The 23043-nt window shown below is 39.3% G+C and overlaps 1 protein-coding gene across 1 annotated transcript in view; it reads right to left on the bottom strand.

Annotated features, from left to right (window-relative positions):
• Positions 1-19992, bottom strand: part of nol4lb (nucleolar protein 4-like b) — a 105737-nt gene extending 85745 nt beyond the window's left edge. Inside the window, exons 1-2 of the mRNA XM_053642665.1 lie at positions 18724-19992; positions 265-420 (exon numbers count right to left, since the gene is read on the bottom strand). Coding sequence (XP_053498640.1) covers positions 265-420; positions 18724-19053 — 486 coding nt within the window. The 5' untranslated portion in view covers positions 19054-19992. The remainder of the gene's footprint in view (positions 1-264; positions 421-18723) is intronic.
• Positions 19993-23043: the final 3051 nt, after the last annotated feature.

The following is a 23043-nucleotide window of genomic DNA, read 5'->3' as shown; positions in this document are numbered from 1 at the left end:
GACAAAAGAGAAAAAGAGCCCAATCAGAAGGAGCAGCTGTGGGTCTGGAGTTCAGGCATTAATATGACACACAATCAAGCTAGTCAAAAGAAGAATATGCAAGAGAAAGAGCGAGTCGGCAGAAAAGAGGGAAAAAATGAGAATGAAATAAAAATGGTAGGGCAGAGCATAATTGCTAAGTGAAGGGAAAAGACTGTAAAGAGAAAGCAGGTCACAGACAGAGCCAGATAGAAAGAAAGAAGGTTGTATAATGTGCTAATTAACCGCTTTATATGTTTTCTTCTGGCCAGCATGTTTGGGTGCTTTGGCTTGGTCAGAGCTGATCTCCACATGCATGGCGTAGATGATATCGTAGAAATCCTCCACCACGGCAACTCTCTTCAGAGACGAGATCTCCTGTCCGGCAGCACTGTCCACACACTGCAACACAAAGAGAGAGAGATGGATTCATACACTATATTTCAACTTTAAACAGTAGGACATATGCACAACCACAAACACACAACATTTAAGTTATCATTTAACCATTTCATTTATGCCCACAAAACATCAGTTCATCAGTTTTCACAGATGGTCAAACTCGATCACGTTTCACAAAATATCAAATACTGTAGGTTAAAATCTTAGTGAAAAAAAACAGAATCAGAAAAACAGAACCCAGATAGCAGACCAACACTGAATCAACATTGAATCAAAGTTAATGCATCAACCAAAGTATCATTTGAATCAATGGTGAAATTTAACAATGATTTTTCATCAGGTTTGCACCCTGAAAAAATTTCAACGATGAAAAATAGATCAAGATGGACATAAAATCAATATTTGTTCAACTAGAGGGTCATGAGTTCACAAAATTAACAGGATTCATCCTCTGAGGAGCATGAATATGCTCACTAAATTTCACGGAAATGCACCCAATTGATTTGCGTTGTATTGAATGAGTGGACGGATGGATTGACATTAAATTAAAGCCCCACCAGTGGGGAAATGAAGCTGACCAAAAAACAACATTGAAAAAGCAATGAATTGTTAACACTGATTTAATATCATTCAGCATTGAATATTCAACCTCAACCAAAATGACGATTCTGATGGAATTTCAACATTGACTCAGTTTCACCTTGCTATCTGGGAATGGTGGCACAGCAGGTAGTGTTGCTGCCTCACAGTTCCAGAGTCCCTGGTTTGATCCTAAACTCAGGCTACTGTCTGTGTGAGTTGTGCATTTTATTTCTGTTTGTGTGGGTTTCATCTGGGTTCTCTGGTTTTCTCCCAATGTCCAAAAACCTGCACATAGCCAGATTGGCCATGTTAAATTACCCATAGGTGTTAGTGAGCGTGTCTGTGTGTGGTACCCGGTCATGATCTGGCATATCATTCAGGGTGAATTCTCCCCCCTTGCACTAAGTGTGCGTTCATTTATATTTCTGAATATGATATAACTATTCTCAATGTCCACCATTTGCCTTTATACAGGTACATCTCTAAAAATTTTAATATCATGGAAAAGTATTTTTTTTTCTGTAATTTAATTCAAAAAGTGGAACTTTCATATATTCTAGATTCATTACACTTAGAGAAATATTTCAAGCCTTTTTTGTTTTAATCTTGATAAGGCAGTGGTGGCTCAGTGGTTAAAGGCTCTGGGTTACTGATCAGAAGGTCAGGCGTTCAAGCCCCATCACTGCCAGACTGCCACTGCTGGGCCCTTGAGTAAGGCCATTAACCCTCAATTGCTCAGTTGTGAAAATGACATAAATGTAAGTTACTCCGGATAAGGGTGTCTGCCAAATGGCGTAAATCTAATTACGGCTTACAGCTCATGGAAATCAAAAATCCAGTATCTCAAAATATTAGAATAAAGAATTTATAATGGATGATGAATGTCAATTTTGCATTTCATTTGGAAATCAAGGTCCCAGAGTCTGGAGGAAGAGTGGAGAGTGCTTTCCATGTTTCCTGTTAAGGTCCATCGTAACCTTGCAACAGCTTCCTGATCCAGCCATGAGAATGATTTCAATATGCTCCTCTTTTGTCAAAGACTATCTGAAAAAATATATACAGTATAATAGTATGCAGTATAAACTAGGTATGAAATGTTTTCGAAGACATTTTGTTAGAAAAAAAAAAGTGTTAATTTCCCCTGTGTATGGAGACGTTTGGGACACCCTGACCTTTTATAACAATTGGATAGCATTGTACAGTTGAGCAGTTAAGAGTTAAGCCTATCGCCAACTAAGTTCACAGCAAGACAGTGAGCCCTAATCTGAGAGGCTTCCAAATGCTGGAATTCATCAGGGAGAAAATGAAGTGCTGACTGCTTCTATTCAGCATGGTGCAAAGACATCTTCATCTAGATGTATTAGAGATGCTTAAAATATTTCACGATTGGTGATGTCCTTCATTATTAATCATACGTTTCACTAGCTTGCATGCAGAGCTGCTTTGATCTGGTTACTCTGTTACCAACACACAGAAAAATAAAATGCGTTAATATTTGTGGCATAGCAATATTAGAAACCAAAGAAACAGTATAATTAGTTACACCTCCATAATTAATTAACCCTTCAGTGCGGTTTCAACAGAATACCATTATAACATTAGTGTTAGCTATTATCCAACAGAATTTTCCAGTATTGCTCTCATGGCCCTTTTCAGAATGTATTTCTGTACTGCCTGAGAACAAAATACGATATTTAACCTAGATACCATTGTGGTTGCAGTATTTTGTCGTTTATTTTGTAGTATACTTTTACACTTGATGTCTTTTCCACAGAGAAAGCACATAAGAAAGAGGAAGACTCTTCAAATCACTACAAAGATACTAGAACAAAATATTAAATAAAATAATATACTAAATATATAACCACTTTTTCTCTTTAGTCCGGGTATAGCAACAACATTCTAAAAAGTTAAAAACACAACCAGAGTAGAAGATGAAAGGACACAAAGATGAAAGAATACACAGTTATAGAGAGGCCAACCACCATGCTTAACGCTGTTGACCTCATGAGGCTCATGTGGCGCACACAGCCAGTTAGCGTATCACCAGGCCACATGCACACTGCCTTACTCTTATGCACACTAATTTATTTCTACTGTCTCTTACTCTACTCCTCATCAGCAGCCTCATCACCCCACACCCCAGTGTCCTTCTCATGTGCACCTGTCCCTGTTCTCTGTTCCTCGCCTCGACCCCTCCCATCTCCCCCTTTCTGACCTTTATGACACTCTGTGCCATTTTCCACTGTTTTGTGCTGGTTGATGAAGGCAACTATGGCAGCCTGGGGTGCTGTGTGAGGGCTATGCTTCATTCTACTATGTTGTGGTGGTTGTGTTGCAGTGCTGTTGGTGGTTGAGGTGGTGTGAGCTCTATTAAACCTCATCTTTATTTTACTTGACTGGTTTAAAGTGAACTTAATAAATGGTATCTTATTTGTGTTTAACCGAGACTGGAGCAACAAGACGCCTAGTTTATCAAGAAATTAAGGCAAGTTGGGCCTATACTCTGTGTAATGTCAAGACAGACACAATTCAGCTGCTTGGAGGGATCTTTGCTAGCTAGATACTGTACATGGTGGCCCAATGTGTTATCTACTGACACCCCTCTACAGAAAATCCCTCACCGCTGTAAAATGTATTAAAATCTACCAAAACTGTAGCTCCGTTAATAAAAAAAAATACCCTTGCACATACATCAGAGTTGTCAAGCTCTGGCCAAGGATCGTCCAAAGTCACACAATTTGGTAATCTTTGCTTTTCTAATCCTCCTAATTAACCAGATTCCTTCACATGTATGCATGTAGGGTATTCTCAAGTGCAAAGGCATAAACCTACACAACATGCTTACTACTGGCATCCAATGTGTTATATTACCTCCAGGAAATAGGACATGGATGCCAGACTCCAGTGTGTGTGTTTGTGTGTATATATATGTGTGTTTTAGCGTATGCCACTGGAGCAGGATGCTGCCCTGCCCCCTTTCCTCCTAACGGTTACGGGGCACATCAGCAGCCTGGGATGTTAGTGTGCGTGACAGCAGCAGGGCCTCTACACAACCCAATGTGAGACAGGAGAGGGAGGGGGATGTAGCAGAGTACCTTCCTGCTTAGCAGACCACACAAATACACACACATACACACATACACACACACACACACACACACACACACACACAGGGGCTACACCTCAAGGCAGAGCAGATCAGACATTCACCCCACACCCCTCCTGAAAATGCCCACATGGGGTCAAAGTCAGTGCACCCAAGAGAAGGCAAAGCCAGGCTGTCCTGCCATGTGCCAGACACACCAACACACACACTCCCAATTAGCATTTCCATTGTGGCACAGAATCATGGCAGTATGCGAATGGCATTCTGGCAAGGTTATGGCACTTGAGTGTATGCATGAATAAAATATGGGGGACAATGCCACCCTTCAGAGTTGACCTTGCTCTTTAACTCTTATATACACATAAACACACTTGGATTATCACGTCTGACAGAAAGAAGAAAAGTAGGGCTGTAAAAATGTAAAGGATCAACCAAACAAGAGAAAAACCAGATGAACGGAATAGTTTGTTCAGCTCAGGCTGTCGGAAAAATACTGTTACAGTCCAGCGGAATTCATCTCCCTCGTCATGCATTCACTGCGCCGCCTGTATCTAAATAACCCCCTTTGCTAGCCTTCTCTACCTCCCCCACTGTTTTCTCTTCCACCCTCCAGTTCTGCTCTCCACCTCCAGGCCCCTGCTCTGTCCAATGGCACAGAATAATTGCAGCCTTTCCTTTCCTTTCATACTCTCCATCTCTGTGTTCTCTCTCAGTTTCCACTCCTCTGTCCCGGACCAAACAGCCTTGTTGCTAGGAGACAGGTCAGGTTAGTACAGCAGCAGCAGCCTCACCTCTCTATGAAAGAAGTGATGGAAGCATGGCAGAGAGGTGCAGTGGGCCAGAGAAGCCCTTCAAACATTCGAGACCATGATTGCTATGAGAAACAAACCAACCCACACACCCTTGCAAATATGCATGTGTGTGTTCGCTCATACACAAACACTGGTAATCTCAAAGCCAGATCCTCAAATGCATTACTTTATGTGTTGTTTTGTTAAGAGATCAGAATGTCAGAGACAAACATACATTGGCAGGACATTCAATTTCCTTGATTTTATATGAAAGACATAGTCTTTCATAGTCTTTTATTTAAAAGACATGGTTACTAAGACGAACCAGCAAAGATAAGATCAAAAAGTTCTACCAACATGCTCCCACTGCTCCTGAAAAAGAATGACTATCAGCAAGGAGCAATCAAGGAGAAGGTTGCAAGAGTCTGTTTTCTTGGTGATATATACACAGTATATATCTACATAGAGTCATTCTTTTGTTGACTTGGACTTTGGGTCGTTATCGTGCTGAAAGGTGACTTTTTCTTCACCTTCATCTGTTTAACACAGTCCTGTAAGTTTGGTGCCAGAATAGATTTGGAGCTATCCATGATTTTCTTTAATCATGATCTTTCGATCCATCAAATTTTGAGGTCCAAGATATGGAGAGATTCTGTATGGAGGAACGGTCTAAGATACCTTGCCATGTATTCTGCAACCTCATCAGGCATTATAGGAGAAGACTCAGAGCTGTTATCTTGGCAAAGGGAGGTAGCACAAAGTATTGACTAAAAAGGTGACAATAATTGTGGCACACCTATATTTAACAAAAGATATATATATATATATATATATATATATATATATATATATATATATACACACACATATATATATACACACACATATATATATACACACATATATGTATATATATATATATATATATATATATATATATATATATATATATATATATATATATATATATATATACACACATATATGTATATATATATATATATATATATATATATATATATATATATATATATATATATATATATATATATATATACACACACACACACACACACACAGATAGATTTTTTTAAAAAACTTTTGTTTGCAATTGTTTGATATGCACGAGAGCAGAGTATTTTTGTGATTTTTTTAACGAAAGATCAAAATGTTAAACAATAAAGACAATTTTTCACAGCCTTATTTGCTCAAATTTACCAAGGGTGCCAATATTAGTGGAGAGCACTGCACATTTACCTACACTGTCAATAATTTAATTGCAAGAAATAACTGTTAGAAACTTGAGCAAAGCAGTGTAATTTATGTTAATGTAAATTTCAATTGGAACTGAAATGATTATTAACCATGACTTGCCTGTCATGAGCAAATGCTTAACTGCTACTGATAACAGTAATAATAGTCTAATAACAATGTATAAACAATAAATCAGAGTAGATTTTTTTTTACATTTATATAACAGGATCAATGACGAGAGTACAGTAAAATCACAAACAATAAGCTTCACATAAAAATACCTTTCTATAATTGCTTTAAATTGAGCAAGCAACATAATGCAAAAGCTAACATGACAGACACCCTAAGCAAAGTTAGCTACATCATGATAAACAGAGCATTCCTGACACGGTAATCCAACAGTGCCCAAATACAAATATACATTCCAAATCCAAATTCAAATCTAATCTTACAAAACTTCACATGACCTACCAAATATGCGGAAAAGCTAGCTAATAATTGAGGAGGCGCTAAATGGTATTAAACAGCCATGAACTGTAAACTCTGTAAACTGTGAACACCCTGCTTTAACTCCTGGATAAAATCCCTCATAAAATAAAACCTTACATTTTATATTATAGGAGCTTTCACTTGTGAAAAGTAAGTTTCTGAAAATTAAAACAAGTTTTCTTGTTTTGAAGTACTGAACGTGATATAAATTCACATCTGAATCTGTGCTGCCAGTTTAGCAACAAAAATGTTTTAGCAATCTGGAAAGTTATGCCCACCAAGCAAGAGTTGTCATAGATGGGTCAATCTTAGCTCAAAGTGCTAAGATCTATTGAATCTATGAATAGTTTTAACAGGAAGTAGGCATGTTTACAGCAAATGTATAGACAGTTAAGAGTCTGATTTTGGCTGGTGAGTCATACAATGAGTCCATTAGTTTCAAAGGTGCATGCAATTTTAGTCTGTGTGTGTCTATGTGTTAAAACAAAAACAAAAAAAACCTGCAAGCTTTAACCTAGACTGCTCAACCTCAAAAGTCTAAGCAAGTATGCACACAAATTACAACACCCTCCAACTCATTCCTGTCACACGAACAGGCACACGGCAGTGCATATGTGGAGAATGGGGAGCTATTGAGGCGTATGGCAGGCAGATAAGACACACTGTGAGCCTTGAGCCAATTAAAGTACTGTTAATTTCTTCTCCAAAGGAGCAGCCATGGCACAGACCCTGCTCACCATGGCAACTGTAGGAATGAGGGGAAGACAGTGGCACCATCCACTCTGCACACAGTACAGCCTGCATGGCCACATTATAGCGGGGGTGTATGTGCGAGTGTAAAGGCTCAGGTTGGAACATGGGCAACATAAAAACCAGGAAATGCACCGCATGAGCAAGTGTACAAGGAGCCTCTACAGTAAACCCTTAGAACAAGAGACCAATTTTGCATACCTGAACACACAGTTTACTTGCTTCGACTCAGTCTGTGGCTCACTCATTACTACTAAACCGTGTATAAGCACAAAATTCGTTGTAAGAACCTGTTATGTTGTATCTCTTCCTGGTGAAATACTGTGTCTGACTTTGCTCCCAGAATCATTCACTATTTACTATACAGACTTCTGTAAAATGGACTGCATCCCAGTGTTCCAGGAATGTGTTTTTGTTGTAGTTGTGGTCAGTATATTTGGGACTGAACCGCTAGCTTCTTTGCATAATGCAAACAAAATTAGAAGTGAAGGATGGCTAAAATCAGTTTCCTTATGTTGGAAGAAAATAAGCAGTACTTTGACAAAGCTAATAAATCAGACTGTGATCCTCATGTACTTCCACTGACTCCACTTAAACTGTTCTCCTGATATATTTAAATCTAAGTGCAAGTCACTCACAAATCTCATTTACTTTGATCTTTTTTCAATCTTCTAGGAAATTTATTGGTAATGGACCTCATGTTGGTTTTGGCTAACGTAGAGTTTCTTTGCATGTATCCGTTGTTGCAGAGTTTTCATTCTTCTGTGCATCCTGTGTTTTATAACTGCTTTACAGCTGTTGGACGTGTAATGTATAGAGGTACAATTTACTTATTTTTTGGTAAAGATTTATACATTCCTCCAGCTCTAAGCACAAATCTCATCATGTCATGTTCTGGGAATACTGGAGTCGTAAACGGCATACAATAGGAAATCTTATACGAATAAGGATACAGACATTACCAAGACAACCACTACAGAGCCTTTCTCTAAACCTCTGCATCATTCTCAACCAACTATGAAAGCTGAAGTACAAAGGGAAATTTTCACTATTAGACGATATCATGAAAATTGCAGAGATCTGATAATGACTTTCCAAATATTACAACTGGATATGAACACACACACACACACACACACACACACACACAAGTATATATATATATATATATATATATATATATATATATATATATATATATATATATATATATATTTCTGAAAGTTACTTAGCATTGTACAATATGGATAGATGGTGGAAACACAGAGAGAGAGAGGAGAGAGAGAGAGAGAGAGAGAGAGAGAGGGAGAGGGAGGAGATAACAATATTTGTAGCGATACAGAGAGCTAGATATGGAGGTCCAGAGAGGATAGAAAAGAACAGGAGGATTTCAGGGTCTTAAATGAAATTCAAGATTTTCTTTTTTATTATTTGAGAACAATGCATATGCATACTAAATACTCTGGTCAATCCCTCAGAACAAAGGGACATGCAACATTCTTTACTTTTTTACTGGAGCAGTTAATGTTTTTGCCTGTATTCCTGTTTGAGAATATTTATCTTGCTTTAATTTATTGATAAATTAAAGCTATACTTTATGGCCACGTAGTTTTGTCTTTTTTTGCTATTTATAAACAAAAATTATTAAATAATTAAGTATATTTCTATGTAACTTTCTCTTGATGATGTATAAAACTGTGATAGCAGCACACACACTCTAATGGCTGTGTTCTCAATTCATCAACATGGTTTGTTATAGAAATCCATGTCAGGAATGACATTGAAGCCAGACCTTTATTTGGCCTTTAATATATGAATGTGTGTTTGCAACCAGGCATTTGTGAGCAGAGAGACACCAAGTCCTGAACAGAAGCAGTTGGGGATAAACTAATAAAAGCCATTTAATAAGGTGCAAATGTACTCATAGCAAAAAATAAAGACAATCACTGTAACGTGACATTGTATTGTTGGTTATTCCTGAATGAGCTCTTATTATCTCTCAGGAGGCTTTCAGTGCACTAATGAATCGCACACGAGGCTAATAGGCCTCATCTGCTGCCAGGTTGGGGAAGCACGCTGTCTCTTTATTTCTCTTCTCAGTGCTGACTAATGAAACAAATCCATTCTGCCTGTCACCAAGTCTCTCTCGGTGTGCACATTTAATATCAAGGGTGGTGGGATTACAGCATCTCTGTTCAGTATTACATCATCAGTGAGTGCTCAAGCACTCACCTGTTCTATAACCTGTATATACAGTGGGGAATGAATTAAAGAAATACAGAGGAATATGAATTACATGAGTTTTAGAATAGTACTTGGCATGTCCCCCTTTTACCTTAACGACCGTGTGCACTAGAGCTGGCAGGGACTCCACAAGTTGGTGTTAGCCCTGACAACCCATTTCAGATCAAATCCATCGCAGAGTCATCTGAAAATGTGCTTCAGTATGAGGGATAATGTTGTATTCGCATTAAATTGTAGAGAAATAGTAATAACCTAGCTAACTGATGAGTGATGCATATTTACCTCCACAAAACAGTGAACCAATCAGCCATAACATTAAAATCACTGACAGGTGAAGTGAAGAACACCGAATAACAAAGGCACCTGTCAAGGAGTCGCAAGGGCCAAATTGTAATGGCTAGACAACTGGGTCAGTGCACCCCCAAAACAGCAGGTCTTGTGGGGTGTTCTCGGTATGCAGTGGATAGTACCTACCAATAGTGGTTCAAGGAAGGACAACTGGTGAACCAGTAACATGGACATTGGCGCACAAGGCTCACTGATGCGCATGGGGAGCGAAAGCTAGCCCATCTAGTCCGATCCCTCAGAAGAGCTACTGTAGCACAAACTGCTGAAAAAGACACAGTTGGCTATGATAAAAAAAAAAAGTGTCGGAACATACAGTGCAACACAGCTTGCTGCATATGAGGCTGCATAGCCACAGACCGGTCAGAGTGCCCATGCTGACAGGGGTATTCCCTAATGGCAGTGGCCTCTTTCAACAGGATAATGCACCATGCCACACTGCAGAAATTGTTTGTGAATGTAAATAATGAAGACGAACTGTATATTGATACGTGAAATTCTGGAGGGAACGTCGGACGGCGTGGGGACGTAATGACGTGTGCCATTAATCGATCTATGTTCTATAACATGTAAAACCTGAACATGAAAGGAACATTCTAAAAGAAACTCATTTAAAAACACCTTAATAACAATACTGTCTTATTCAGAATAAGGTCAATAATTACATTACTGCTGTCCATGTAAACGTAGTCAGATATGATATCTGGAACCGTGTTGGTCATACCCTGTCTTCTTGAATCAATTACTTCCACTATGGTGGTGTTCTCACTTCTTACAACATCTCTCTCTCTAACCCTGAGGTGAAGAAACACACTTTCTGTTCTACATTCAGGCTCTCTGAAGAGCTCTACCCATATGATGGAAAACTGACAGCTCTGGAAATCTAGGTGTTTTTTCTCTGCTCTCAGGGAACACTCTTGCATTAAATCAACCCTACTAAGTGGATTTAGACCCAGAGGACCGCTTTTCAAGTGTTTTTTTCTTTATTTCATGCTGTACAAACTAAATGCTGCAGCCTGTGCATGAAACTGCGGCTGAATAACACTTTCCGCTGTTTCCCTTATTATTTTTGTACTTTTTGTTGTTTCACTCCTTCCATATCTGTGTCTCTCTCCCTGAAACCCAGAAGTCCCAGTAACACAATTACTGCCAGACCATCTAATCTACAGCTGCTCAACCAGCAGAGGGGCGCCAAGGCGTGTGTGTGTGTGTGTCATCAAGCCCGAGAGGACACAGAGTACACTGCAGTCCAGTCTAGTTTTATAGTCTGAGAAACTATGTGCGTAAGGTGATGTATAAAAAAAAAAGTTGCCTCCAAGCATTACAAATTAGTAATACTTTGTAAATCCAATAGCTTCTTTTTGCTCCTTGTATAACATTAATTTAGATTTTTTTTTTCTGAGAAAAAACAAACAAAAAAAAATCAACAACACGGTGCCACATTGTGTTTTGTCCATCAACAAGCTAACAGCAGAATGAGAAATTTAAACCCCAGACATGTTTCTTTATATGCTGCTAATAGTCTGAATGGATCATGCGAACACCGTTTTATTTATTGTTCTTGTATAATGGTAAATATTTTAATACATTGAAAATGGAAGCCAAGACGTATTCAGACAATGCCTATTTTTGCTGTATTGAAAATGTATCATAACACTACCATATCAAATTTAATTTTGTGCATTGCTGCACGCCCCTGTAAGCCTGCTATAATTTGAGCTCATCACTCATTTTTTATTCTTATTAGCTCACTTACCATGACTGCCTTCCAACATCTTCGCAGTGTTGTTAGACTCCACCCTATCCTCAGCATTCTCTTTATTCATTATGTTGATAAACTCCACAATAATTTACAATGTAGTCAAAACTCTGTGTCCAGGGTCCTTATACACATAGATACAAATCAGCTCACATTACATATCATATATTCTATATAAAATGCACTAGTTGCCTGTCCATTTATGCATTGAGAACAAAGTTCCTATAATATGCTTGAAGACCATCACAGTTTTGAGGCATAGTACATTGCTGACCTTCATCCCTATACTCCTGCTCAAACACTTCTTGTGGTGCCCTTTTAGATTGGCCTCAGCAAGTGGTAGGGTGTTTATCGTTTTAGCTCCTAGACATTGGAACTTCCTCAAAGTCTCTGTGACTACTACTTAAACCTAAACTAAAAACATGCTTCTCACCGATTACCAGTTCCTCTGTTTCTGGATTCCCATGCTGAAGTGTATGGACTCCCCTTTACTGTATGGTTTATTTCCTGCTTACTTACTATGTAATTTGGTTTTGTCTTGGCATACTGTCTATCTTCTGTCTTTTTTTTAAATTGATTTTCTGCTTATTTACCCTTTATTGTCCTTGGTATTTGATATCTTATTAATTCTGAGTCATGAATGCTTTAGTATCTCTGATTCTTTTGTGACTTGTATTTGTCCTTCATTTCTTTTGTTTTGTCATAATAATTTAGAATAAGAAGCATAAGAATAAGAAGAATAATTCCAGATGGACATTCTCACTGTGGTTACTGGGACTAAGGTTGCTATTATGGCCTTGGGACTGCAATTACAACATGCAGTTTTGTACTCTGGTCTCCTTTGAACAGTGGACTAGTTCAACAAACAGACTTCATATAAAACCATAATGAATTTTTTTTTTTTTACTTTCACACTATCCGTTGTTACCCAGATGAGGATGGGTTTCCTTCTGAGTCTGGTTCCTCTCAAGGTTTCTTCCTCTTATCATCTTAGGGAGTTTTTCCTTGCCACTGTCACCACTAGCTTGCTCAATAGGGATAAATTCACACACTTAAAATCTGTATCCTGTGTTTATATGTTTCTGTAAAGCTGATTTGAGACAATATCCATTGTAAAAAGCACTATACAAATAAAATTGAATTGAAAAGAATAAGAAGCATAAGAAGAAGAAGAAGCATAAGAAGAAGAAGCAGCTATTATTATTATTAGTTCACTCAAACTCACTTATAATAGAAGTCTAAGGTCAATGATGAACTTTGCGTTACATTGACAAACAACCACAATTTTCTTTCTCTGAAAAATTACAGATTTCGAGCTTAATTTACAAAACTACACTGACTTAAGAATTGATGAAAAAGTCCATGTATCGCATAAACATTTACTGACTTCCCTAACAGCTGCCCTTAGACTTATAGTGTGTGTGTGTGTGTGTGTGTGTGTGTGTGTGTGTGTGTGTGTGTGTGTGTGTGTGTGTGTGATATTCGAGCCAGTGTAACAGCTTAGGGAAAAAGACTTGGGGGGTGGGGGTATATGCAGGTAAACAGGTATTTCACCTAAAGTGGTTGTAAAAGGGAAAAGAGAAAAAGACATTTAAATTGTCTATATACACACACACGTCTCTCAGAATTTCTTCCAAATATTGGAAACAGAAAATAATCTTAGGTAGTGTTATCTGACAACACACAATAGAATAGGACAGGCCAAATATACATGTTATATCCACCAACACAATAGACACTGGGACCCTTAGGCACAGGGGATAAAGACTTCTACCTCTACCCAACCCCACCCTACCCTCTCCCCTCCTCTCTTCCTCTCTCTCTCTCTCTCTCTCTCTCTCTCTCTCTCACACACTCACTCCACCTTATACCCTCACTGAGCATGTTACTGAGGGATCGTTAGACCAGTTCAACCAAATTGCAGTATTTATTTTGTGTGAGAAGGGTTACTCAGGTACATTCACTGATAAGGTGAGTCCCAAACACACACTTTAAAGCATGGGTATTCAACTAAAATGTTGAAAGGTTCAGTTAGATAAAATGTTTAAAGTGGCTATGATTTTTCCATTGTAGTGCTTCACATTACCATTTTTGACCAACACCATGGACTCTGAACACATGAGATTTGAGGAAGGCAGATTAAGCACATATTTCCCTGTCCAATTGTCGTTCATCATTATGTTTTTGCTGTGGACTTTTCAAGACAAGCCAGTTTGCTAACCACACCACAAAGAGTAAATAAAATTAATAATAATAATAATAATAATAATAATAATAATAATAAGTCTATGAAAACTCTTCCATTTATGACTTAGTGACCTAGCATTTTAGCTAGTCTCTTTTCTGATGAGCTGCCTTCAGCTAAATAATTTACATAAATACATGTGGTTGGATAAAACATGAGGATCTGCTACAGAAGCTGAGCTGGATCATGTTTAGCACCATATCGTTCCTGAACAACAGTCAGTTTATATTTTCATTTGTTTATCAGCTCTGCTACAATACTTTTTCAAGTACTTGGTTCGGTTTGCTGAAATACCTTGTTGGGTCTGAATGCATGCTGGGGTCAGCCAGTTGATGACCCCGCTACAGAATATATATACACATACCACAGCAAACTTTTCTGGCCAGAATACAGACTTATAAATGTATAGGAGTTTACTTGTAAAAACCCATGAGGCTTAGTATACTGTAATGTCTTCTTCTTCTCTAAAGCCCTAATGTATTTTTTTTTCTTTCATTGGCCCTTTGATATATCAGCACACAATATTGAGATCAATTTCACTAGAAGACACAAAGAGAAAGAGGGGTAGAGAAAGAGCGTCAGGGATAGAAGAAACAGAGATACATTATGGGGTTATTATTAGCATCCACAGAGTCACGGGTGTCAACTTCATGTGATGGGTTTCTGACGATTTCCTGCCTCGGCTGGGCCCTCATCGATTTCAAAATCTGTTGCACTTTCTTTGCCCCACTTTGTCTTTAGTCATCTCTTTCTCACTCTGAAACTCCACCCCTGAAGTCATGCCTATTATAGGGTCCTTAAAAAACCCTCAAATCTCACACCTCAAACACAGCTTCAAACATATGGCCATCCCCTATTGCACAAACACACATACACACACAAACAACCACAACAGTCAACATCTCTGTATTGTGGTCTAGTAATAAAAGTTACTAAAGGACAGCCCATACAAGGTTTCTTGGACGCACCTTTGTGCATGGCTCATATTTCATGCATGGTACTGACTTGGTGTGTCAGTCATCTATTTAAAACAAAAGACATTGAAATTATCTGACTTGAGAGACATCATGTAAAATATGGCCCTATATGAAGAAGAAATAAGACTCTCAGGTGAAACACCAAGCATCTGCTCAGCTTCAGTGTCACACAGCTGAGAAACAGCTCTGGACTTGTAAGCCATAATGACACAGTCAGTATGCTGAGACCGATCATTATCTCATTACTGTAGTCATCATCAGTGTGCACTCACACCCATCCATCTCTCTCACGATCACTCTCACTCCCTCTCTTTCTCTCTCTCTCTCACACATACACACACTCACACACGCAGACTGTCAAGCCTAAGCACTATACTTTTTAACTTAAAACTCCCAGCAACTCAAAAAGTAGGAGTGTTCTTCTGCTTTAATAATAGCTGCGAACTACACTTAGGGGTTCTTAGCTTCCTAAAGAGGTTCTACTTAAAACCCTATCTGACAGGAAAACACTGTTGTAGGGTTCTACACAAAAGATCCCCCCCCAAAAAAAAACACTGCATCCCAACTGTGAAGCATGGGGGTGGCAGCATCATGATTTGGTGCTGCTTTGATGCATTGGGTCCAGGATGGCTTGCCATTACCAATGGATCTATGAATTCTGGATTGTACCAGCACATTCTACAAGAGAGTGTAAAGGGGATCTGTCCATGGACTTAAACTTAACCATATGTGAGTCATGTGGCAAGACAATGACCCTAAGCACATAACTAAGTCTAAAAAGAAATGGTTAAAGCAGAAGAAATGTAACATTTTGGAATGGACACTGAAAGTCCAGACCTTAACCCATAAGAAATGTTATGGAATGACCTAAAGAGAACAGTCCATGCGAGGAAGCCCACAAAAATCACTGAGTCGAAGCAGTTTTGTAACATCAACATTCAACATTTGGTTGAAGTTATTGCTGCTCAAGGGGGTCACAAGATACTGAAAGCAAAGGTTCATGGACTTTTTTTCCCCAACAAAGATATTTAATGTTGTATAATTTTGCTCAATCAATTAATGTAAAAACAATACTGTTTTAGTCATTTGTTTAATTGGACGCTCTTTATCGAATATTAGGACTTGGATGAAATCTGATCACATTTCAGGTCAAATATATGCATAAATCCAGAAAATTGTAAAGGGTTCACAAACTTTCTTGCAGCATTATATCTATATATATTCACACTCAAAAAGGTTTAATATAATAATTTTTGCACTCAATGATCGCAGCCTGTTCTACATGGTGGAAGAACTAACACCACACCACACAAATTAGGAGAAAAGTTTACATTTTGGGTTTTCAAATCATCTGTTGCTTCTAAGGCTCTTCTGGAGTAGGTCATTGATGTATTGCTGTGACCTAATTTCCATTTAGTGAAAAATGTTAGGGTTTTATTTCAAGTACTACATATATAAAGCAAGTAAACTGTGTAAAGTTTAAGAATGTAGTGGACAGTAGATTATTAGCTGTTCTAGTTTTTTTAAACAGCTTGTTAGCACCTGCAGAAAACTATATTTTTGCCATATTGTTGACCCCTAAGATTAGACAAAAGTCTTCTTTTTTGGGGGGGCGACAAGACACTTGACCCTTTTGTTGAAGTGTGTGCAACCAGGCAGCTCTTCATCTAAGGTCACTTGAATGACCATATAGGTGAGGTTGTTTAGATCAATACAAAGCATTATATCTTCACTATATACAGCTCTGCACAATCCAAAATGACCCTGAACTGTCAATCAAGCAGCAAGAGGTTTGCCTGCTGCATGTGGGTAACAGCAGTAACGAGCAGTGACAAGCCTGTCCCTTTTTTGTGGTAGAATTTCCCATTCATCAGACTGAACATCAGCCAAAAATCAAACCTTTCAGCTTTCTCCAAGGGGCCTAATTGAAGTCAATTGGAGAGTGAAGAAAGGGAGATGAAAAGGAACAGAGGGAGCGGGAGCATGAGAGACGAGAGAGAATGGTTTCTGAATAAACTGGGTGAATCTGGGGCAGCCACTTCATCATCAGGGGTACAGGGAGAGCAAAAAAGATCTATAATCTGAACTGAAGTAACCATGATGAATCTCTGAACTATCCATAGTTTCTCTCTTGCGGTGACCTGACCCTCCTGCCTCTTCACATTTGTGTGTGTGTGTGTGTGTGTGTGCACAATACACACACCTTCCTCCACAATATTCTGGAGAGGGGAGTCAAATATCTTCCCAGCAGGTGTGTTTGGGTTTTTTTTTTTTTTTTGTCTGAACTAACATCTTGTTGATTAACACCTTCATCAATCTGTTCAACAAATACCATTTTCTTAATAAACACTGTTACTAAATATTATTTCTGAAAACTATACATTGAAAATGATGCATTAAAAAAATACATACGCCAAGTCGCTTTGTATTTGTATGAATCTGATTACATAGGAAAAGCAGGAAATGACTTAAAACTGTATTGGGGTTGAGTTTTGTGGACTATTCTCACCTGCAGAGTTTGATCCCAACCCGCATGTCATGCATCTGATGAAGCAGAGAAAGGTCTTCTGAAAACAATGATTAGTTGGCGCAGGTGGAGGAGATTAGGGCTGCTATTAAACTCTGCAGGAAGGTAGCGCGTGGGAGGGGGTGTGAGTCAGCCTATGGAAACTACAGGACAATTTCTACACGTTTTGGCCATGTGAATCGAGGTTAGTTAATCAGTCTAGTGGCGCTTACTAAAGTTAAAAAGCTGCGCGCGCGCACACACACACGGCACACGGACGCGCACTCGTTGCGCTATCCCGCGGCGGGACACCGCTAATCTTCAGCCTATTTTATATTAATTAGGAATTAACTGTCAGTTAATTTACTGCATAATATAATTCCTGGATAATGATAACATTTGATATAACTTACTAGATAATGAGGCAGGGCACTAAGTACCTGGGATGGTATTTAATAACCGGTGTTTTAATGATATAACCGAAATAGCGCCCACTTTATTCCACAGAAATGGCAGTGTGTATTATTGATGTTCTCAAACTACGGCGCAACTTTTTTTTTCTTTTGCAGGTGGAGTAATTCCGAGCGGTGCTCTGTCATTAATACAAGATGCCAAAACTCCTGGAGCCTTCCCTTGTCCTGCACACTGCAGTGTTTTCCTGCTCGAACAACACACCTGAACCAATTAGTCCTCTAATTGAGCAGCACTTCCTGGGTTAAAGTGGGTGCACTAGAGCAGGGAACCCCTTAAAATGTGCAGGGGTGATACTCAGGACCAGAACCTATACGCTGCAGCGTGGTTTGGCATGCTTAATTCAGGATCAGTTCAATCCTACCTGTCGACTGTAGCCTAGACTTCCAAGCTCGTTTCCTCTCAACTCTGTGAAACATTATATAGAGAGTACTTCTTTAGACGTACTATTTATTACTGTAGTATGCCGGTGTGAAGCACACACCGTTCAGGATTGCACAACAGTCGATTTCCAGACTGCTCCAACACCATCTCCTAAACCAGGTGTGTCCGAGTAGGGAAATCAGTAAAGTGTGCAGCACCAAAGTCAATTTTCTGATTTTGATTAACTGATGCTTTACTGTCAGAAAGGTGCGCTTGTGTCAATCAAACGTGCCTGCTCACGACTGGCTACGAATATATTTGCATAGGTAAATGCGCTAGGTTATTACGCGCACAGCCATAAGGCAAGATAAAAGGGAGGAGAGAGGTGGAGGAAAAGAGACACTCGTAGACTACTAACCGTTGCCTTGATGGGGACGTACAGCACGGGTCTGTCGGATTTTCCATTCCTGTCTTTCTGGCTGTCGCCGTTCCCGACTTGGAAGCCTTTGGATTTAACCCAGAACTTAAATTTGGCGTTGATGTGGCTGCCATCCGCGTAGGCGTCCGAGTCCTCGCCCAGAGAGAGCGCCTGGAGGATTTTGTCGTATTTGCGCCGGGTCACGGTCTTTGTCTTGGCCGAATCTCCGTAAGTGCGCAGGCACCAGTCCTGAAATTCGCCGAACATTTCAATTTCGGATGGTGCCGGGTTCCTTTTCGAGGAATCCGCGTTGTGCTTCCTTCCTGACATCTCTCTCTCTCTCTGTCTGTCCTAAACCCTCCTCTGAATCGTCAGAGTGGGACTTCGAAAATGAGCTATTTCCAAATACGTCACGCTCCCCTAGTTTCTCCCCTTCTGAGTGAGAAATCTCGAGCTCGTGCTCTCGGACATTTAGTCTCAGCACATAGGTGTATCCCGTTTAAACAATGAGCCAGGAGTGTGCGCGTGCGTGCGTGCGTCCGTCCTCGCACCTGTTTGCTGAACCGTTTCTCCTCTTGTCCCAGAGGGAAAACGGAACCAATATCGGTGCTGGCTTTTCTCAAAGGAACAGAGGGGAGGGGGCTGCTTTCCTACCAGTCCAAAAAACCCCGCACAGTCTATATGTCTCACTCTCCCCCACCTGTGTTCTGTAGACTAGATTCTCAAGCTAATTACCACGAGCTGCTCGGCTCTTCTGAATGCTCGGATGCACCGGGACAATCCCTCAATAAATCCCTGATTTTAAATAATAATAATAATAATAATAATAATAATAATAATAATAATAGAAAATAAAAAAACAGATAAGACGCTAGCTGTCAAAGTCTTTTGTTTGAGCTCCGTTCGGCAAAACCGTTCGTCGTTGAAATAGCCTGTACACCCTCCTCCTCCTGAGCTGAGCTCCACCTGAATTCGCTTACCACCTGTTAGAATGAGCTGCCGTCCCAAACAGAGCTAAGCGCGGAACGGACAACGGAATCGGAAGCACGCGTCTCTCATTCAGATGATCGCTCAAATGAACGCGTTTCCGTGTAAATTCCGTGCAATAAAAGGCGCGTGGAAGCGGAAAGGTCCCGGAGCGCGGCTGGATGGCTGGCTGGCTGGCTGGCTGTGACGGGACTGCGCGCGCGGAGGCGACTCTCAAATCCAGGAAGTGCTCGAGACACCCCAAACCAACACAAAGCAGCTGCACCCTCCCGCCATTGAAAAAAAAAAAAAAAAATCGTACTGTTGCTGTTCAGGTCTTACTTTAAATGTCCAAGAGACACAAATCATATTAATAGTCATACTGCAAAGTCATTTTTAAACACAAATTGATTTCAGGCGTCGTTGGGGGTCTGTGATGATGAGCACATGTGTTATGAAACACAAGCTCTTGTTTGTGGCCACATCAGCTGCATGTTTTCGTCGGTTAAACTGCCTTATTTTCGGCTGCTATGCTACTGTGATCCGTCCAAGACGCAGTGTGCAGCCCAACATTTTTGGAAAACAATCCCAGGCCTTTTGGTGTACACGCATTCATTCACACTGGCTCACCTGCTCTGTAGGTGAAAACAGAAAAGTGCGTCATATTCATAGAGATCTGCCTTCCTGCAAAGTTTTAGTGCAGCATCAGTCCTAAATATAGTACATTAAAGCCAAGAGATAAGCATCTACAGATTAGATACAGTGCTGTGAAAAAGTATATACACCATCCAGATCTCTTTTGTTTTTGTGCATATCATAATAAATTGTTTCAGAAAGTAAAACAAAGATGTAAGACTAAACAAAGACAACCTGAGTAAACACAAAATGCAGTTTTTAAATTATTGTTATTTATTGAAGCAAAAAAAAAAAAAGCAAATAACTGGGCCTGTGTGAAAATGTATTTGCCCCTGTTACAAATTCCACAAATCTATGAAACTGCATTCATAATGGGGTTCAGGTGGACTAGATGCAACCAGGACTGATTACTGCAAACCCTGTTCAATAAAATCAATACTTAAATAGAACTTAAATCGAACAGCATGAAGTTGGTTAAAAGGTCTTACCCAGTAAGGCACTATGCCAATATTCAAAGAAATTCCAAAAATGGTGAGGAAGAAGGTGATTGAAATACAGCAGTCTGGGAAGGGTTGCAAAGCTTTTTTGAAGTCTCTGAGACTCCAATGGACCACAGTGAGAGCCATTATCTCAAATTGAAAAAAAAACTCGGCACAGTAGTGAACCTTTCCAGAAGTGGCCAACCTTCCAAAATTCCTCCAAGAGCACAGCAACTACTCAAAAGAGCCCAGGACAACAATAAATGACCTGCAGGTTTCTCTGGCATCAATAAAGGTCATAGAAGAGTGGCAAGGCAAAAGCCACTGCTAACCAAGAAGAACATTAAGACCTGTCTGAATTTTGCCAAAACACACCATGATGATCCTCAAACATTTTGGGAGAATGTTCTGTGGATTGATGAGTCAAAAGTGGAACTGTTTGGAAGACGGGTCCCATTACAACTGGCATTAACCAAACACAGAATTCCACAAAAAGAACATCATACCTACAGTCAAGCATAGTGGTGGAAGTGTGATAGTGTGGGGATGCTTTGCTGCTTCAGGGCCTGGGCAACTTGCAGTAATTTAGGGAAACATGAATTCTGTTCTGTACCAGAAGATCCTAAACGAGAATATGTGGTTTTCAGCCTGTAAATTGAAACTCAAGCACAACTGGATTATGCAGCTAGATAATGATCCAAAGCATAGGAGTAAATCCTAGTCCTAGAAGTAAGTGAAAGACTGATCCCCAGTTATCGGAAGTGTTTGGTTGCAGTTATTGCTGCTAAAAGTGGCACAAACACATTTTAAGTTTAAGGGGCCAATTAACTTTTTTGTTTGTTTGTTTGTTTGTTTGTTTTACATTTGTGATAGGTGTTGCATCAATAAAATAAATAAATAAAAATTGTATTGTGTTAACTTAGGTTGCCTTTGTTTCATGTTTTTTTTTGTTGTTGTTGTTTTTTTTTTTGAAGATCTAAAACTATTTAGTATGAGATATACACCAAAACAGAAGAAATTAAATACTTTTTCACAGCACAGTATGGTTAGGAACGAAATCCTAAATCCTATACACACATTCTTACTTGTTACCCAGATTCCACACAATCTTCAATGGGGTGGCCAGGTTAGACCCAATGACTTTACTAGGGTGGGAATTAAGGATGGTTTAAAATACTACTCCACATCCATATAAAATAAAACACTGTGGCTACCATGTGGCTATCTGAGTATGGCCTGAGTAAGATACCCATGAGACATAAATGGCACACACCTAAGCTACAATTGTTTGTTATTTAGCTTTCTACAAAAAAAAAGTCATAGTTAACATAACATTAGGTTACATCTTATGAAGTATGCAAGAATTATGAATTCAAGATCATTACCTAATGGTGGCTAGAATTAACTGAAGAAATACGGTGTTATTGTTTGTTGTGATTAGTGGGATTGATTTGATCGTAAATTGTTCATAGGAGCATTTACACAGGAAATTTGGTGCTCATGAAAATCCTGTAATTTCGGAAAAGTGTTTGTATCCTACTCATTCTCCACAAAAGAAGACTAACTATTGTAAATCTTGATTAATCAACTTCAAATCATATACTTTGACTACAACACTTTTATACATTAAATATGCTGTAAAGTTTAAAATGCTTATTTTTTATGTTTACAGCATTCAACAAATTCCCATATCCAGAGCGACTTATTGAAGTGCTTTGGAGTCTTTACCAAAAACACATCATCATGCCATGCCCTGTGATGGACTGGCACCCTGTCCAGGGTGTACCCCGTCTTGTGCCCGATGCTCCCTGGGATTGGCTCCAGGTTCCCCCGCGACCCTGAAGAAGGAGTGAGCGGTAAAGATGGATGGATGGATGGATGGATGGATGGATGACATCATCATGCCAGTTCACTAGGTCAGAGACCAAGAGTACCATCGAGAAAAATTTGTACAACCCAGTCATTTTATATTACTGGCATTAATTAAAGAATATGAAAAATAAAATAAAAAAGCTAGCCAACACAAACCCATAAACTAAGACAAATAAAGGCAGTCATTCAATTATAACAAAAGAAGTGCCACTGTATAAACAGAGGATGGCCTGGTCTGTCTGTGCATAGCCATAAGCCATAAATAAATAAATAAGCTTATGGAAGATTAGGGTCATGCTTATCAGAATCAGTTTTATTGGCCAAGTATGCTTGTACATACAAGGAATTTGCATTTACAGCGCTACCC

The sequence above is a fragment of the Ictalurus furcatus genome, chromosome 15 (genome assembly GCF_023375685.1).
Source record: "Ictalurus furcatus strain D&B chromosome 15, Billie_1.0, whole genome shotgun sequence".
Lineage (NCBI taxonomy): Eukaryota > Metazoa > Chordata > Actinopteri > Siluriformes > Ictaluridae > Ictalurus > Ictalurus furcatus.
This window is presented reverse-complemented; position numbering and strand designations above follow the sequence as displayed.